General features: G+C 35.4%; 1 protein-coding gene across 2 annotated transcripts; it reads right to left on the reverse strand.

Annotated features, from left to right (window-relative positions):
- Positions 1 to 319: 319 nt before the first annotated feature.
- Positions 320 to 20,302, reverse strand: PBLD (phenazine biosynthesis like protein domain containing). 2 transcript variants are annotated; one of them, XM_062580363.1, is made up of 9 exons: positions 19,773 to 20,302; positions 17,378 to 17,477; positions 14,758 to 14,856; positions 14,111 to 14,220; positions 13,988 to 14,017; positions 13,436 to 13,524; positions 12,064 to 12,242; positions 10,182 to 10,244; positions 320 to 7,472 (listed from the first exon to the last, which is right to left on the reverse strand). In XM_062580363.1, exons 1-9 carry the CDS (start codon positions 19,854 to 19,856, stop codon positions 7,360 to 7,362), a joined length of 867 nt encoding a protein of 288 aa, XP_062436347.1. In that variant the 5' UTR covers positions 19,857 to 20,302; the 3' UTR covers positions 320 to 7,359. The 2 variants fall into 2 exon arrangements, with proteins under 2 accessions (XP_062436347.1, XP_062436348.1); XM_062580364.1 differs by lacking the exon at positions 19,773 to 20,302 and adding an exon at positions 17,831 to 17,861.
- Between the last annotated feature and the right edge of the window lie 66 nt (positions 20,303 to 20,368).

Raw genomic sequence — 20,368 nt, forward strand, 5'->3', positions numbered from 1 at the left:
GACAGCAGGACGCCACAGAGGTTTCTCCATCAAAAGAAATGCAATTCCAAAAGATTAAGATGTTCATGTTAGGCACAGGACAACATTCGATGTATCAGATTTTCAAAGCTCCCAAGGGCCACATTGACAAACTATAACGAATTAGATGTGACAGATATATTCTAAAAGCTACCAGTAATGCTGGCTGTGAATAAAGACACACTTAATGTAGTGATTGGTCATGGATAATGATGGATTTAGAATGCACAATGGATAGTGTTTCCCATTAGGTACAAGAGAATGAAAATTGACAAAATATGAATAGAATAAAAGCAGAAACTTTACTTCACCCAATATATATATATAAAAGAACCAAATCTTTATTATCAAAAAACTTGTTTGTTTCGAGTATTTTTCTCCCATGAAGCTAGCTGTTTCTTTTCATGGCTTATTACTTTAGAGATATCAAGAATCTCAGATAACATCATAACTAACATCATAACTGAAATTTCAAATAAAAAGTTTTTTTACTGCAATATTTCATCCACTTCTGTTGAACAGATCTGTTTTTAAATACCCAAAATAAATTACACAATCTTGCTCAATTAACTATATATATATTTGGTTAATGTCATCATCTACACACAGCTCTTAATCCCTAATGCAAAAAATGCCATACTGCAGCTATATTTCTAATGCAGCTGGTCGTCTTCATACACCCTTGAGAAGCAAGAGGATAGGTACTACTTCATTTTTCTTTATAGCTTAAGAATAAGAGTGTCTGAGTATGGTCATAACTACATTTTTGTAATTCAGACTGTCTGAAAAATGTGCCTTGAATTAAGGTACTATCAATTTAAAGAATCAGCAATAATTTTAGAGTTAAACATCAGGAAAACTTCCAGCCCAAATTCTATAGCACCAAGAAACCAAGAATGAGAGCTTTACAGTAGAGGTTATTTAATGTAAGAGAGAGCCATAAGAAGATCCAATAGCTGGAAGATAAAGTTAGAAAGACATGAACTGGAAATACAGGACATATTTTCAAAATAAAATCCAAATGTTTCATAGATATCATACCAAGTAATGTAACAGAGTTTCCACAAGCTTACAGTTTTACACTAAGTTTGGATCTCTTTCTACTACACCCAAATCACAAGGTATTCACTTCAGCACACAGCTTACAGCCTGTGATACCAGCTTAGATGACTGCCACATATATACGCATCCAGAAAACGAACAAGGCTACCACAGTTATCTATCCAAGACAGAGATCTAGTAAGTTACTGAAACTACAAAGTATTCTGGCATTACGGAAAGCAGATTTCTCCTTTAAGGTGAGTGGAAGCTACTCAATGCAGCTCAAGCATTCAGAGAATAATGCAGCCCTAAAATTCAAAACATTCAATGAAAAGGAAAAAATTCAAATATTTTAGTGATGTCACTGAAGCACAAAACACACCACTGTATCACTCAGTGTCTTCCTATTAATTTTGAGTAGTACAAGTGATAAAATACAAATAGGCAAGACTGCATAGAGAATAAAAGCAAGCATCTAGTAAGGTTTCTTTTTCCTAGAACCTAGAACTAGTTTAACGAATTATACTAGTTAGAGAAATGATGTCTTGATTAGATTGATCTCAAGAAATTGTACAAGGCTTTTGCATGGGTACATACTGAAGGAAGCACAAAAAGGTTTGTCTCAGTTATGAAAAGATCAGTATAATCAGTCTCAAGTCTCTGTAACAGAAGTAAGATATCCGAAAGCAGGTGAAAATGAACACACTGAGCTTATGATCTACCTTCCAGTTTTTCTTGGCTGGAAGGGAAGGCTAACTGAAGTAATGAATTCATATTGCACCGGTCTAAGGATCATGATTTCACCTTATTTTTATCCATCTCACAACTCTAGAGCATAGTGCAATTTACCCACGCTCTCAGGTAGCATGGAAATCTAGCAAAGATTATGTCTCCTGAAGTCCAATACCCTTTGGACCTTTTCCTGGGACTGTGTGATTGTACCACCTTTTAGCCAGTGCCTGTGCTTGATGACATAGTTGAACCTTTTGTTAAGAACTTTTAAAACAAAACGAAAGTGCCAATTAATTGGCATTCTATCTGGGACTAATTCAAAGGTGTCTTCTAGTACCCTGGGATATGGTGTGCTCTGCTTTGGGGAGAATCAATCAGGCAAAGATTGATGATGGGGTGTTGAGGTCAGGTTTGCAAATACAGAACCATCTGCAGTGTCTCCTGGGTTGGTACCTGCAGCAGAGTAATTTACAGGAGCAGGTGTTTGCTTTTAATCTACATTTTTTTTCTGCTGAAATTGTAACTTTATTGAGAAAATGCCTGCAGCTTGTTGTTAAATGAGTACTTTGTCTATTGCAGCTATTAAATGTGAACTGCCGAAAGGTTTCCGAAAGCTGTAGTAAGCATGCTGATTAAAAATAAAGACTAAAACAGAGGCTGTGATGCTAAATACATAAGTCAATCATATACATCTTTAGAAAACTGCTGCAAATAAACATATTAATTAAGTGTATTAGGCAAACCAGAAGGCTGTTTTTAAAAATGAATGATTTTGTTCAGAAAGGAGCCATTTCTTTATGAATGTGGTTGCCTGAAATTATCATAATCAAGATTATTATTTATTTCTGTTTACACCCCTAAACGTTTTTGGAGAAAGGAGGCTTTCTGAGACCAAAATAATTGCACAAATGCCAGCTGGAATTTCCCACCTGAACTGAGCTTGGCAGGGTGGGCATTCAGGGTAAGTCTCCTTTGCTTCATATCCAAAGCGTAACAAAAGGTTAGTAGAGCTTACATTTGGATTCTAGTTTGGGTTCCTGACTTTCTCTCACTGCACACTCCAGCTCTGCCTAGTTGAGCATCTCTCATTCTGATCCCCAGATCATGTAAATTGTCACTGTATCATCAACTAGCAAAAGAAACATGCGCTTAAACTGGTTACAGATTCCAAAGTCTTCACACAGGCAATGCACATCCTCATCTTCTCACAAGCCTACTTACTCCCCTCTCTTTCAAATTCCTTCCTCTTCACTACTTTAGAAACGTTCTTGAAAATTTTTCTTGGCTTTGCTCAATGTATTTAATCCACTCAGTAATTCTTTTTTTACAGGGTAAAAATTACTTACGGAAAAGTGGGTTTGGTTTGGGAATCAGGCGGTGGGGAGTATCACCAAAAACATTACAGTACACTGTAAAGTGGATAAAACTAATTTGTATACTTACATGATTCACGGAGCTAAAACCAGGCAATGTCCCCTTTTGCCAGTTAGTAAGGCAAAAACACAATGGCTAAGTGAATCACTAAAGAAATTAAGAAATTCAGAAATGTTTTAATTCATTTTTTCATACAGTTTTAGATGTTAAGACCAAAATAAAGGTCTTAGACTAAGCTGACATCTAATCACTTTTCTTTCACAGTTTTCTGTTATTTCTTCATTTATCTTATTTCCCCATTCTTCTGAAACTTGAGTTATTGTTTGTAATAACTTTTAGGAAATTAAATAAGGACAGTTACTCAGCAATTATGAAAAATCTTGTGTTCCATCTTTTTGTATAAATCTGAGAATTATTTCAACAGCAAATCTATTCCTCTGCAAAAAAAGAATTCAGATTCAAACTGCTGTTTGGCAGCGTCTCAGTTTTCAGTTGAACTGGTTTAATCTTTACCTGATTTGACATCACCCTTTTCATTTTTTTACTCCTGGGAAGGTTCCCTCTGTTTCTGGCATGTTTCCCTGTCACTCTGATGAATGCCAAGACAAAGAAATCTTTCAGTCCCCGAAAAAACTACCTCATCTGTTGCTAATTTTCCTTCTATCCCTTATGGTACACATGGCTCCTTTCTATGACCTCTTGCTGCGTCCACATTTGTGAAATCTTTTATTTTGACTTTTTGCAATACTTTCCAATTTTGGTAATAACTTGCCACGAATGCTTCTTGTCTATCCTCATATAAATGGCAAGGAATAAATGCATAGGATTTTCATGAATACTATGCAAATCTGTTAAATTGCTTCTTGTATATAAAAACTGCTTCTCATTTTATTTTCTCTCACTTTTAGCTGTACTTTAATTTCTGTAGCAACAAACTTAATGGTCTATGTTGCTCAGGGATTTTTTTTTTTTTTTTTTTTTTTTTTTTTTTTTTTTTTTTGTCTCTTCATGTCTTTTCTCTTGGTTATGTGCTTTCTTCCGGCTCCTACTTGGGCTGTGCCTCTGTAGAGGCACATGCAAAAGAAGTAACATGAGTAAATGTACATTTGAATTTTCACATCTTGGTTGCCGGATCTAGCAATAGATTAACTCAAAACTTACAGTGGCTTAGAACAATCTTCTGTAAGACACACTCATGGTAAATAATACTCAAATGCATAGGAATTTTCAGATGTACACTCCCTTCCCATAATTTGTTCCTTCTGACCTAAAGCTTTTGCTTCAATACATCCCTGTGCTATATGAATGCTCTTACGAGTAGCGAAGACTAGTTTGCCAATTTCCTGTACCAGAAGCCCTAGATAAAGAGACATTACAGTTCTCCAACTTTCCAGTTTGTATCTTAATTTAATTATTAATACAACATTTTAATCAAAACAAGAGCTGTAAACTCTTTTGCTAAAATAACACTGAATTCCATATTACTATTAACAACTTTACACAAGCAGTTTCAGAAAAGTCTCTCTGAAAGGTTTATTTAATTAATGCAGATGGCCTAACAACCTGCATGAAAAAAAAATCCATGAAAGTCCATGATGCTAATGCCTGCATACCTGCATTAAATGACATTCTGTAACATTTAGACATTATTAGCATTATAAAGACCTAAAAATTGTGCTGCACAAACTGAAGGTCAAATTATACTAATTTGTATTTAAATTTTAATATTCTCTTCACAGAAATCTACCTTTAATATCGTTTCCTTTCTCCATTTTCCACACTAAATTGGCTCTTAGAAGTTAGCTTTACTAAATTTGAACAACAACGTGTTCCTCTTTTTGAAATGAAACGTACAGTTTTGAGACTAAACAATCAGTCTGAGTTCTCATTTCAAACGTAATTGGACATTTTATTTAGTCCTAAGGTAACTCTGCAACTAGCTAGCAACTTTCAGTATCTTTCAGTAGGTTATAAAGTTTGATTATAGTTAATCAAACTACAATTAGTTATATAATATATGTATCTATAATTAGTTGTATATACAACCAATAAAACTAATAGGTAAATCCTTTGCATGAAAATGTGAACAAGGCTACACAAACTCTAAGTAACCCAGTTTGAAGTTCTTCACAAAATGTATGTTTTTTATACTAGGAAAGACAGAATATGTCCCAACATTTTATTTATTGCTGACTGAAAATGTGCAATGCATAAGTCTTAACATCACCAGGTCAATTACACAATATTTCAGGAAGAATAAAGTTTGTTATTCAAAAAATTAGTGCCACTCTCAGCAGCCTTGCTTGTTTTGCATATGGTTGCATGTTTAATTAGTGATCCTTCTGTAAGTGTCTGCAATTAGCACAGTGATGATTAATAAAATAATGCCTTTAAAGCTCCATTTAGGCAGCAGAACTGCACAATCAGGTATAATTAATTCATCATTAATAAATCATGGCTGATTAACTGATCTGTTGATTACAAACATATTACTGCATAGTCTCCCACCTGAGCTCTGGTGATTTTTCTATACTGAACAAAAATAGAGACTAAGTAGTTGCAAAACTTAAAAAGAAGAAGAAGCAAACAGCAAGTATATAGATTTGGTGAGGAAACTTAGATAGCAGGTACATTTAAAATTTATTGAGCTTTGTTGATTATTAGTTCCCTTGGGTAAGAAAATTGTACTGTCTATTTGTTAAATCTGGACAGGTGAACAATAGTTGCTTCTTTTGTTCATTTATGTTTTTAAATGTTGGAGGTTTGGGTTTTTTGTTTTGTTTTGTTAAGTATCCTAGATTATAGACCAGATTCACTCCTTGCATAAGCCAGTATAGTGTGACAAATGCAGCTAAAGAAGCCTACAATACTCCTCCTCAGGAAGGTCCAAGTCACTAGGAAGAAAGGCTGCAAATAGGCTAAAGAAAAGGCAAGGTCAAGGTAGCCACAAAATATGACATTGCAACACTGCTGTTGAGAACTGCCTCCACAGTCATGTCTTGCATCTGATAATCCCATGTTTACATATCATATGTCAGGTCTCAGAAGTTCAAAAAGACTGAATAGTGAAAAAGAATATGCATTTCAATTTGGAGATTCCTTCTGTTTGTCACCCAGCTCTGGAGTTTTGTGGTGCAATTAGATCACATTTTCAATATGTTCTATGTAGCCACAGGAGCTAGAAACTTTTAGGCTAAATGAATCCTAGGAGTCTCACATTGTCACCTGCCTCCAGCTGCTTCAGCTTATTTAAAACATCAGCTATTATGAGTTGTGATAAAATTTGCAAAAGCTGGCAACAGGGGATTTTGGCACAGCAGAGTTCCTTGTCATTTATAAAGGTTTATATCACATCCAGCTGTTTCCACAGTATGATAATGCCTTTGAATTCAAAATACGCTATCCTGAAAGATCTCAAAGAAGAAAAATAAAAGCAACGTTTAGGAACGAAGTGATAAGAAAGAAACAGAGTTTTAGCCTGAGTAACTGGAACAGTTCAATATTCCTAATGAACCTAGAGAAAAGCAAGAAGAGAATAGTAAAGGAAAAAAAATGATAAAATCTGAAGCAGAATGCTCTACAAAGACTTAAATCTAAGAGTAAAATTTCAGTCTTTGAAAAGTAATATCTGTTACTGTAACCAATAATGTTTTCTCTCAGATTTTAAGGGTATCAGTGTTAATTTCCTAAATCTTTCTGCTAAAATTTTAATTAAAAGTAACGACAAAGCTATAGTACCATAAGCTACCATAATACCAGCCATCTCTGAAAATCCCATTCATAAAAAAAAACAGAAGGCATTTTTCTAAACTTCTTCTGTTTTTTTCCATGGTTTAATTCAAGTAAATTAATTAACACAGATGGGTCAGAGAACTTTACAACAAATCTAGGAAGGAGAAATGGCTTTTAACTGGGATTTAAACGTAAAGAAAAAAAGTCAGTTGAGAATGGAAAGTCCTTGGACAATTTCTGAGATCAGCATACACATCAAGTTGTGAGAAAAAAAAAAAGTGAAGAAGATAAAATCAAAGATCCTGAAGATCAGAAGGAACATTTTCAAGCAAGTGTTAAACAGACATTAAGCAATCAAAGGTTTTTGAAGACAGTGGTGATCTACCACCTATAACTAAGAAGAAATTAGCATAATATGAATAAACTTAGGTATGGGTGATTAAACTACTAGTGTAAATTTCTTCAGAAAGACAGATTTCCTTTTAATACAATAGCAATTTGCCCCGCAATGTCAACTCTTCCATCATTACGTAGTGAAATCTTCAATTCTCCTCCACGGTGAGAACATTGAAAGGCTAAATGAAAACAAGAATCCACAAGTTACAATTCTAGTATCTATTACAAATTATTTTAAACAAACAAACAAACAAAACAGCCAGAGTTCATGAAAACTCAGGGAAATTAGCCTTCTTTCTCCCTAGAAAGCAAGCGGCACTGAGGCAAGCTCTTTCCCAGGGATACCCTGGATGAATTGTTTTTACAGGTAAAAATTAGTTGAAGGTATATCTCAGACTGGAACTTGACTTGTGTATTGAGCGTGACAAAAATATTAGCTAATACATGTAATGAATATATGAGAATATATTTTTGTGATGTAACCAAGTTTCCTTTGTATATCTGAATGTGTCGAATTCTCCCACTCATTGGTTAGACAGTTTCCATAGGTAAGAAAAAAGAACACAGCGTATTAACTTGATGAGAATGGAGAACCACTTTACTGGTATTGAGCACCTGAGCTAGGTACTAGGTTCAAAGAGTATGTTTAGTCAATGTGTAAATCAAACTCAAGTAGAGAGTGGAAAAGATCTTCAAAATGATATAGATACTGCTTCAGCTATCACAAAGTAAGACCAAATTCCTAAATAAAGGAAAGGATATTGTTTTGTATAATGCTGACTATATCATTTAACCCATCTGGATAAAATTTTGAGTAGAAATAGCCTTCCACTTGTAAGTAATTACAAAGCTAAGTTTTTGCCTAAACTGTTTCATTGTATTTAAGTAGGAAGAAAACGTTCTCTTCGCATGTTGAGTCTGCAGTCTTCTTTCAGGAGTCCAGTTTTAGTTGTGTAACTTGTTGATCAGAAAATGGCCTGATTAAGATGACATTTGGCAAAGCTTACAAACACTTTCTTTTTGTAAAAGATGGTAAATGTCCAATGAACCATTGATGTTCACAACCTTATTACTCTCTGAATTTCCATTATAAAAGTTGTTTGAAGCTACAGAGTATATATATTTTCCTTCCTGTTAGAAAATGGCAATTTATAAACATGATGGAGATTGTATTCAGATCCCAACAGAGTACAGAACCTCTAACAGATGGTGTATATATAGTACACTTCAGAACAATTTCGTAACTGCAGCTAACAAGAAAACAGGCTATCAGATTCTGAGACAAAACTCTCCAAAACAATATGAACTGGAGCTATATAAAGATCGACATTGATACTTTCTGTTCTTCTCCATTTATAGACATGCTAGTTACTGTTTTTAACTTATGACAACAATATCTACATATGCACTAATATTTTTTTTAAATTGGAACACTTTAGACTTCTAAAGAACCAGACCATGCTAAATTTGATGAACTATTATTGCCATATGCAGATCCACCACCAAGCACTCCCACACTCCCGTAACAGCAGAGTTAAAGAAAAGGGGAAAATTATTTCAAATCCTCAGAAGTTTGGTCTCTTTATTTATTTATTTATTAAACTATGGAACTACTGCTGTCCATTTCATGGCAAGATTACTGAGATTATTTTTATATCATGCCATTTTATTTTTAAGAAACCACCAAATGAAAAAGGAAAAACACACACATAAGAAAACTTTATCTAAGTTGAAAAAGGTTCTTGATCATTTCTTGCCGACAAACAAAAGTGTTGATGAAGGAGGTTGGTGACCTTGAACTAACGCTAAACTGCTGTGTCAAGCAGTTTCTTATTAGACTAGGTACATCTAAATGACTGCTGGTTACAGAATTTGAAGACTTAAGATTTTTCTCCATGATGTCATGATAATGACATCCAGTCAAAAACAACTGCCATTCTTATAAAAATACACATTTTTAAAAGTTATTATTTAGGTTGAATTTCTAATCTCCATGAAAGGATTAATGAAAAAGTCTTTTTTTAGGTAGTTATTGTATATCACTTAAGTGAAGCTTAAGATTTCCAAGACTTTTTTTTATACTTAGGAAAGAAGATGGACACCTAGTGACTGATGGAAAGAAACACCTCTCCTTTGGCAGAAATGTTACACTTGGTATATAAACCTGAGGTAGCCCTAGTGAAAGAGTATTTATTAAAAGAGACAGTAAATTCTATCAGTCTATATGCCAAGATTAACTGGAGAACATGAAAGCTGTAGTTATAACACTGCAGAACTCTTCTCTTGATCAGATATCAAAATAGCAAAATATCCATATATTTTTCAGCCTCACCTTCATATAGGTATGAAAGGAAGGAAAATGCTGCCAGCTAACATTCCAGTGTCCAAATTGCACGGAATAGCACACATTATGAATAAAAATATTGACAGACTACCTTTTCCCTGATACCCAAAATGCAAACCATAAAGAACAAGAAGCAATCCAAATTCAGTCAAAATGAAGAAATCAACATTCACCAAGCTTGAGCTATGCTGAAAGGTAGTGAGAAGTAAAATCCAAAAACTGACATAAAGAAATAACTTCAGAGGGTTAAGATCCAGAAACCAAAACATCAGTTTCCCTGCAGGCACTGTCTGTCATGTTGGTACAAGAGGAAGAAAGTAATTTCTTACAGATTACCTCACACAAAATATCACGTATTATTCTACTAAGATTAAGAAAATGGATAGGGAGAATAGTCAGTATCCCACACTGTACTGCATATGCAGTAGCTTAATAAAAAGATATGTGGTATTAGAGTTTGGACTGTAGTAATAACATAAACCATTTATTTTTCTAGTGGTTAGCTTGCACACAAACAGGCAGCTTTGCAACAAACAGTTCTTACCAAGCATTTCTTTTTTCCCCAGCTGCTTTGACCAGTAGCTGCTTAAAACAGCATGGGCAGACCCTTAAAAGAAATGAGAAGATAAAGTACAAAAATAAGTAGAATCACTATTTTATAAAGCAATCATATTCAAAATGTAAATGCTGTTAAACAAATTAAGTGCTACATGAGTATGTTTAGAGTAAAAATTCCTAAGAGTTTGCAAAGCAAACAGAACTTAAAAACTTTAGAATTTCATTCATTCATGATCAAGCTACCTTACTTTCTCATCTTATGACTTCACTGGAAATTTTGGGACTTCATGATAAGCCACAGTTGGCAATAATAACTAATAGTACAGTTTAAAATACTTCAGCCAAACTACTCTTTTTTTTTAGAACAAAAAATGAAATTTCCTAACAACAAAATCTTAAAATACTAAAGTCAAAATCAAAATTTTACTCATCAAGATACGTTACTCACTGAAATATAAACATCTACCCACAAAAAAAATCCAAACAGATTTTTTTTGGTTCTTCGAATATTTTGTTAAGATTAGGAATAGGTGGACTTAAGAGGCTGCCTGAAAGGAAAAAATCCCCTCTCCTAACAGTTTTCACATCAGAAATTCAGTTTTCTTTCACTCTTGGACATAAGGTAGAAACCTCTTGAACGTCAGTAAGCATCAGGATTTGACACAAAGAGAGCTTTAAGGTCTCACTACAGCCTCTGGAAAATAAAAGGCTATCTTGGAACAAGCTTGTTTTCTTATTGGCAGACAGTTTAAAAACTAAAGATGACTTCTCAGATCCATAGGCAGACATGCTGTTTCTGTCTGTATCAGCTGCTAGTGGCAAGTAAGCTCTGCTGTAAACCTTGCTGCAAAGTAACTTTAATTATCAGTGCTCAAAGGCACAAAACCACGTAGCATTACTGAGAAATCATTATGAAGAAAGATAAGCCAAAGTCATAACACTACTAAAAGTATAATTCTGCAATATATTCAAAACATGTCTTTCTGTGAAAGAAAAGCCACTTACAGATGAAAGGTAAGCAATACTTTTTCTACCTATCAATGCCAGTCTTCCCACAGATCATCAAGAATGACTCTGGGAAGAGATACATCCACCAGACTATCCTCTGGTTCTTAAGAGGAAGCAGGATAGGAAGCTTAATAAACAACTGAAACACTTGGCTTATATTTCTTGTAAATCTTTCTTTCTGCTAAAGCGATGAATTACTTGTACTATTCTAATTAAGAAAGTTTGGGTTGTCTGATCAGCTTTGTTTTTTAATAAAATATTTAATGAAAGGTTTTGACCAAGCTCTCAGCTGACTAATGATTATCCTGTGATTAGCTGGTAATGAAGCAAATAACATTACTTTCACCTTTCTGCAGCAATATTATCACACTCACTGAGGAGTGCAGCACAGGAAGCAGAAAACTAGCCTTCCTGCCTCTGAACATCTAACTAGCTGAATTCACGTTACTCATAGGGCTGAGAATATCCACAGTAAAGTATCATGAAACTACACAGTATCTCAGCTGAAGCACCAAAAACTAAATTGACAGACATTCACTGACAGAAATGGGTATTTCTTCTGCAATATTCACTCATTACCTAACTAGTCTCTGTTTTTTCTCTAATTAGAATATTTACAGAGAAAAGGGCTGAAAAGGGGGCAGGAATATCTGGCTTGATGACAGCAGGAAGCTGATTCTTTCTGAATGAGTTTGGCACTGGTCATAGAAGTTTTCACCTTAATGAGCAAATTCCTGCTATCCATATAAAATCATCATTTTAAGAAGAATGAATCCAAAGTACAAAAGCTGACTTACAAAGTTTAACAAGACCTTTTCAAATGAACTGAGACAAAAGAGCCTTATCATGCAAACACACACCTGTAACGGGGTCTTCCAGAACTCCATTCCAAGGTGCAAAGTATCTGGAGTAGAAATCATAGCCTTCACATTTTCCACTGGAATCTCCCTTCAGAGTTAGTATGAGTCCTTTCACCTTCCCCGTCTTTTCAGCTGACAGAAAATCTTGTGCACTTACTTGCAGTTCTTCCAACACGGATCTTAAATTTAATTACAGTATTTTAATAATCCATATTCTTTATTTTATATCAGTTACATACTGAAAAGTATCAGACATCAACTACAAAATAGTCTTCTCCACAATCTCGAAACAGGTATGGTAAAGGGTAGAGGAGAGTAAGAGTGAGTGTTGTCCTGCCAACATCATTTGAGAAGACTGCGTTGAATATAAAGTACTCCTAGTGAGCAAAGAAAAATTCAAACCATGTATTTTTATCTATATTTCTGAAAACTGAGTACTGTGGAATATAAGCTACAAAAATGCATATTTAAGGTTTTTTTTTTTTTATCTCTGGAAAAATTATTTTTGCACTACTGAATGCGAAGAGTAAGCACTCCACCTATTTTCAGAAAAAGCAAATACCAGCACTGAGATCCTTATAGGATCTTAAAATACAGTCTCAATTCTGTGAATTTGCAGAAATCTCCCTACAAAATGAAGTCTGAAAAGTAAAAACACTGAGTAGTCAGCTGGGAATATTTCCATCTCCCACTAGCTCAATCTTTAAACCAACAGTTAAATCAAGCTTCCAGTAAAATCAATAGTAATTTGGCCTGATTACAGAGTTCAGATTTGGACAATATATATTTAAATCACATTTCACTCACAATTTAATCTCATAGAGAGTTGCATTTTAAAGTGTTTTGGAATCATCTGAAATGGAATTTTCTCTACAAAGCTACTTATGATGCTGTAAAGTATGTGTAAGCAGATTATGATCAAATAGGAGTATGAATACATGCCATCCTGACAGCGTGCCTGTCCTGTGAGTGGAACTCTATAGCTATGAAGCCATTATTTCTCTCTCTCTCTCTCTTTTTTTTTTTTTTTTTTTTTTTTTTTTTCCCTCCTAAGAACTGGGCCTCCCAATTTCCTGCTAGGTTACAGGATCATTTCTGACTCACAGGGATGGGGAAAAATACACTCTTGTTAAAACTGTTTCCAATACCTCCTTTTTTCAAGATAGGTTTCAGATTGATCTTGTTTAGCTTGTCAGTTTCAATAAGCTCACATGGGAAGATTGTACAGACACTTAACATGAGAGTTTAAAGAATTTTTAATCTCCACCTGCTTTAAAAATAGATAAAAGAACCTATTATGTCAGGGATAGCGGTTAAACAAGAGAACACAATTTCAACATGCTTGATTCAGGAAAAAAAAAGTGTTAAACACCTTTCATAAGCATCACTGAGGCGTACTAGGAGCTTCTTTGTGTCAGGAGAATAACGGAGATCTTGAACAACCATGTCACCTACGGCTGCCTGGTGCAGAAATTAAAGGAAACAAAGGAAAAACAAAGTCATTTGAATATAAAATATTACATCCTTAAAACTTTTATTAGAACAGATTCCCATAAGCAAGGTCTTTCATGCAGCCCTCAAGTACGGAGAAGCAAGAAAAGCAAATGCACTAACTGCATGTAGAATGAGTTGGGTACACGTAACAGCTCTGCATACAGCAACTTAGAAGGAAATTCAGGAACCAAGGCAAGGGCAAGGACATGAGACTTCACCTCACATGCATAAAATAGGCTGAAAGATGTCAAACAAATACTGACATTCCTGTCAGTAGTAGTGAAAGACCAAAGTTCATTCACAGCAGTTTGAACTACATTTTCTGAACTGTAGTAGTCAGACCTCATACTCTACAGGAGTGCATACAAACAAAAGTAAGTATAGTTATTATAAAAGTGCTTTGAACATCACATGCAGACCCTAATTTTACCTTTATTAATTCTTCAACTTCCCGAAATACCTAGAGAAAAAAAAATATACGTAAATATATTCAGGGGTATATGTAGACACATATTTTTCTTGAAAGCCTTTTACAAGTAAAATTTTCACTGACCTGTGGGTAGGTTAAGTAGAGCGGTAAGTCCAGGACAATATGATCTTCTGCTTGTCTAGCTTTTAATTCACCACTCAGAGTCACAAAAGTGAGAACTGAATTTGTGTTTTCTAGAAAGACAGCATTGCAACATCCATTGTATATTTAACCCAAGAATTGAATTTAAATTATTATAGCTCCTAGAGTAGCCCAATATATTCAGAAAGTTAGTTATACATCTAAAATATAACTACAGCAAAACTGTGTTCTAAGACAAAATTCCCAGCTGACTCGATAAGCAAGCTGCTGAGGCTAATGAACACAGCAATTACCAGTGAACGCTTCCTGCATATCCCCAGAATGTATAGGAGTTTTTAACAGAAGGGTCAATATTCTGTATTTATCAAACTCTACTGTATCTCTGTCAAATGAAATTTGCATATTGAGACTCTTCTTTTTTTTAACAAGAATGATACTGGGGCATGGGAGTTTGAGTGTAGAATTACAGAGCGGTTATAAAAGACAGTGTCTAAGGTTTTTGCAAGTATTCTATAAATATACTAAGAAATGACAGTGTTTGCTCTAGAAAATAATAAAGGGAGATTTTCTTAACTGGAAAGAAATTTTATAAAAGTTACTATAACAAATAGCTTGTAAAAATATGTTACTTTGTATGTGAAACAACACAGCAGCTGCTGCAAGTGTAGCATGACCACAGAGAGGAACTTCATTGGTTGGAGTGAACCATCTCAGTCCAAAGCAGGAACCTTGAAAAGAAATTTTATTATTTGGAAGAGTCTTTTCTTAAATTTATTTCAGAACTTTATACAAACTGATGACATTTTAGTCAATCAAAAATGCATGTTATAATCAGTCTGTCATAAACACATTTTTAAGAATCTGTTCTGGACTGATTTTTTGGAATACCTGTTCCTTTTGAGTCAGGTCTCTTCTCTGAGCCAGCATATTATTAATATAGGAAAGCTAGTTTGTTACAAGAGCAAAGGAGCTGCCTACTAGTAAAACAATACTTTTCTTCAATCACTATAGTGAAACCATTTTCTCTCCCCATGAATGAAACAAGATAAACCAGTGAAGATAGCTTTGCTAGTATAATGGAATCTATGCCAGAGCTAAGTCAGTTAATAATTATTTTGCTTAAAACACCAACACTGGTAGAAGCCCCTAATGTATATTTACCGTTAATTTCACTAAAAGTCCTATTTCTATTTGTTGTTTAAAAAGACAGAGCCAAGTGCACTATCTTTGGTTTCCTGTAAACTTTGCAGAGTTCTTGCACTATGGTAATTTAAAAAAGGCTCATGAAAATATATTTCAAATGAGTAACTACCATACAAATACAATGAAAAGGTACAAAAAGAGATTTCATATAATCAATTTTTTTTATTATCATTGTGAAAAATTAGCACATTAAAGTCAGAGTCCCCTATCTAATGAAAACAGATAGAATCACCACAAAACCTAGTGGTTGAAACTGAAGAAAATCACAGAGAAGCAATTTGAAATAGGGCAGACATGGAAGACAGTTGTCAGCCAACCCTGCTGTGGTTGCGCTCCCCCAAGTAGAAATCATGGCTGAAAGCAGGAGGAAAATGGAGTCAGTCACAACAAACTGGAGACAGACAAGCAAACTGTGACCGAGAACACCTCACAGGATGACTGAGAGCAAGCTGTACTCAGGTTAAGAAGCTGTTCTTCCTCTCATAAATTAACGTCTCTCTGAAATACTGCAAATTTTTATTAATGAGCATTACATGAAATGCACTGATCCTAAACACCTACAGAAACATACTGTTTATCCAGGAGCCCTTACTAAATCATCCTACATTCCAGAAGCAGGTGATGGGCTCATAAGCAATATCCTGATGTTCCTGACACATTGTGCTCAGATTCCTCCTGCTTCCACCATACCTCAAACATGCTTAGGTATCACTCAGTGACCTAGTTTTTTAAAAAAATTCTGCCCCTGCACTGAAACTGCATAGGTCTGACCTCACAAACATTAGTCCCATTAATACCAAAAGCACTTTAATGAGGTAGAAGCTGGCATTTTATATGCTGTTGGATACAGAAGATTTGAAAATAACTAAGTTTATTAAATGTATAGGGTGTTAGCACGAAAAACATTACCATGAAAAATAAAAAATATTTAACTGCTTGATTGAAGTATCTAGTCTAACCCTGAAACAAAATTCCAATTTATTAACAATAGGAGCAAGTTACAACAGTTACTGTTTCAAGAGAATTCTCTTTAATTACAAAGACTGTACAAAATCCTGCTTCCTCAACAAAAGAGCAATCAAATGATATGGAACAATTTCTTTGCTTGCTTTTTTAGTCCCTCTTTCAGACAATCCACAACTCCAAAGCCCTATTTTTCTGTCTCTTCTACCATGTCATATCAAACCTGAAAGTATGGCAATATGGCACCTTAACTTGGAATCTAACTCCAGGCTAGTAAGGTTCCAGTCCCTTACTTATGCCACCAGTACCATTTGAACAACTGCGAAGTGAGCAGAATCAGCAAATTGGTGTAGCTGAAAACTATTACACAGAGCAATTTTGATTGGATTCAATTTTATATGACGTCTTTTGTCTTCTTCAATGTCTTCCTTTTTCATCCTCCCTTATCAAAGAATACCAGTGAGCCCCTCTGTCGCTCACACTAATCAAATGTTTGAGCAGCCTAATGTGTTTGTTTTGGGCAATTTCAATTCCTCCATTTTGTTGGAAGCCTGCTTGTTTCAGTACTGGCTCTACAGACAGCTTATGAAAGTTTGTGACAACTCAGCTCAAATAACACGTTACAGTTACCTCAGTTTCAGAGAAATGTAATCTAACTTACAATATTGTAATGCACAAGGGTGATGTAACAGCACGTTATAGAATCAGAATATTCTTTCCGTCTCTATTCTTCTACTTATGTAATAAGGAATTATCTCCAGGAAGTATTAGTTATAATGGAAGTATTAACTGAAGCACCTTGGCACAGCATTTTAAGTATACATTTTCTTTAGGTAACTTGTTAATTTACTAAATGTACTAAAGTACATTGCCTACTTTATGAAAAATAAAGGTTCATATATTGTAAAATTCATTTGATATGCAACACAAACATTTTTAAGAAAATATGTGCAAAAGATACATGACAACTTCAAGATTTTGCTTTTGGTGTCTTATAAATTAGCACCACGCCTTAAGACCAGCACCCGTAGTGTCTTCCTACTTCTTCGTAAGAGATTTTGCTGAGTAAACAGAATGACTCACTTTTGGTAAAGTCATCCATGGAGTGCAGTTTTCTGATGAAGGCCGTTTCTGAGAGGTTCATTTCCGTTGCAATTTTTTGGTGCAAATCTTCACTTAAGTCCTAATGTTGAAACAACAAACCCAATGAAAATCAGACTGTAAGAAGCAGAATCAAACTTTATCAAGTATATACTGTCATTTCATTTTCTGTTATAATAAATCACAATTTTATTTTCAGTTGAAAATAATTTCTGAGAATAAAATTAAATCTTTAAGTATGAAATGGGATAATTATTTTCATTATTGTGGTACACCTGCATCTCTAAGTATCTGTCCCAGGAATTTACAAATTCTTGTAACACATGTTGAATAAAATCACAAAAAAGTATTAGTCTAAACTCAGTTTGTCCATGAACAGAAATCATTTTCAAAGTTATGATGAAAATCACACTGACATGTCATTACTAACATCACCTGAAATTAAATAGCATTCCTTTTGCAACTCTGAAAACTCCATCCAGATCTTCCTTGCCAGCTAGTGGTATGTTGCAATGGCTAACAGTTAAGATGGCTGACTAGCACTTACTGGTGTACCCTCGACACTATTGTTTGAAAGATGTGAGCAAGATGATAAACCAGCAAAAGTTCAGAGGAGATAAACCTAAAAAAAAATGAATGCTGAAGCTCGCTACATTCTGCTCTAACTACCTGCTGATATAAGCCAGTGAATATTGATCCCCAAATACATGAGTTACAGTGACTGCATAAAATTCCATTTCACCCTTGTTCCACCGCTTTCCAAACTATTCTGCTGACAACTGATAGGCCAAACTTGAGGTCTTTAAAGTATTACAACACAAATGAAACAAAGTACCAAGATAAGCTGGTCAGGTGCAATATCTGATAGATTAAGATTTGCCCTGCTAGTTTTATTTATCATCCTCGCTAACTTCAATCGGCTTTAGTTAGTGATCTTAAACAACAGATATGAAACAATTACTGATTGGTATAATAGACATCTATTTGCACAGTGCTTTCTACACCATGAAACAACATCCTAGCCTTTTACAGTCGGTCTTGTTTTGTCCAGGACAATGGTTCTGTCTGTCAACTACTTCCAAAGACACCAATCCAAAACAAAGGCCAGCCAAAGCATTATTAAAAATACCAGAACTGTATTGAAACACTGCCATCCTGTGGCACTTCTGAAGTGCAGAAATGGTTTGTCTTTCTTGCACTACTCTCAATAACTTTTGTAAAGCATCTGCTGAGACTTTGAAGGGAACTGAGGAGAAATTTTGCTGTCAGTTGCATCATACTTTCTTAGAGCTTAGAATAAAATAATCAGTCAGAATCTCAGCTTTTATACAAAACTGAAGCCTCTAACTCTAAGCACTGTGGAGAAAATTTTAAAATGCAGAACGTAAACACTCCAAAGGCAGCATGCACACCCTCATGGCAAATATATAGTAATGTAATAAAGTTAATTTAATATATAAAATGTAAAATACATAATATATATTAAACATATAATAAAATTTATATAATATGTAAAAAAATATATAAAATGTAATTAAAAGTTCATAGTTTTAGAAGAACTTCATTCTGAGAGGGAGCATTTAAACTTTAGAGGCTGAGAAATACCCCTAAAGTGGTATGTTCTCAATCTTAACTACCAATGAGCTTTCAAGTATGCTGTATTGTGTGACAGAACAGTTAGATAAGATTGTCAATAAGAGCTACTACTGACTGCTGTACTTGTATTTTCATACTTATAATTTTCATCAAGTGATACCAAGCAAATAATAGAAGGCTAACAAATTATCTAATCCAGTTTAACAAATACCTCTTGGTTGAAGTTGTCAACAGTGTACCAATTAGAACAAAAATTGTTCAGAACATCGACTACTGTCAACTGAACTTGAACTATCATGCAGTGTTCAGGTGATTAAAGACTTGTTTGTCTAAACCCGGCTAAAGTCCAACCAGATACAAAAAGGTGGAAAACTCAGATCCAGGTCTATAGTGTCTCTCTTGCCTTCTGTGGTGAAAATAAATAATAATAATAATAAAACTATCTAGTATTGTCTATAATGTCATGGCATTTCCTTTCAGGCATTTCACTTTGAATCCTCAATATTTCTTTTTGGCTTAACTCATTTAGGATAAGATTAGCCTACCGTAAAAGCACAGAGAATACGTGTCTTATACGAAGAGCCATCCTGACTGAAAAATGCACTGCTGTGCTCATTCCCCTGCAGAAGTACTCTGGAGCAACAGCAAACTGCTTGCAAGCTGAACTCCGGAGAGTAAAGAAAACAAAGTGCCACTCAGTCTTTAGTGTTCAGGCTCAGTTCAAGCACAGAAAGGTAAATGCCGTTTTAGCTGCCCTTATAAAACAACTTTTTAAACTTACATTTTCAAGCAGACAAACTGCTGCAGGATTTCCAGAAAACGACCGGCTTGTAAACGCATCAACCGTAAAAATGGGAATTTGCATTCTCTTTTTCGCCTGTTCAGCGTTGTTTTCAACACTGTACTTGCCACTCTCTCTCCAAACGACAGCACAGCTCTGAAGTTAATGTTTCCCCTAACAGCAGGAGGAGCCGACGGCTCCCCGCCTGGTCATCTCCGGCCACACACACTCAACCCCCCTTTCATGCCCTTAGCGCTCGACACCTGGCTGGTTTTACTGATTTACAGCAGATCTTCACCTCCGTCTTGCAGCGCTGGCTACCTATACCAGTTACGCTCACATTCACGAGAGGCACTGAGAGGTTCTCCAGCCTGGCCTGCCCTCGCTTTACTACAGCGCTAAAGCCGATCAGACCCGCGCCACCACTGCGTGCGCCCAGGCCGCGCGGCTTTCCCCCTCCTCCCTCCCAAGGCAGCCGAGAAAGAGCTGGAAACACCGAGCGGCGCGCGCCAGGGGCGCCCCCAACGGCCACGGCCAACGGCCGACGCCCGCGCGGCGCGGCACGACGCGACGCCGCACCCACGCAGCTCTGACAG

The sequence above is a fragment of the Rhea pennata genome, chromosome 7 (assembly GCF_028389875.1).
Source record: "Rhea pennata isolate bPtePen1 chromosome 7, bPtePen1.pri, whole genome shotgun sequence".
Lineage (NCBI taxonomy): Eukaryota > Metazoa > Chordata > Aves > Rheiformes > Rheidae > Rhea > Rhea pennata.

What these genes read in the sequence shown, in the direction of transcription:
- PBLD (XM_062580363.1), bottom strand. Translation starts at nt 19,856, where the DNA reads ATGCAAATTCCCATTTTTACGGTTGATGCGTTTACAAGCCGGTCGTTT. An exon ending in CAGTTTGTCTGCTTGAAAAT is followed by an intron (nt 17,478 to 19,772) that starts GTAAGTTTAAAA and finishes TTTCAACATTAG; the next exon opens with GACTTAAGTGAAGATTTGCA. An exon ending in TCTGGAAGACCCCGTTACAG is followed by an intron (nt 10,245 to 12,063) that starts GTGTGTGTTTGC and finishes ATTTCTTTTAAG; the next exon opens with GGTCTGCCCATGCTGTTTTA.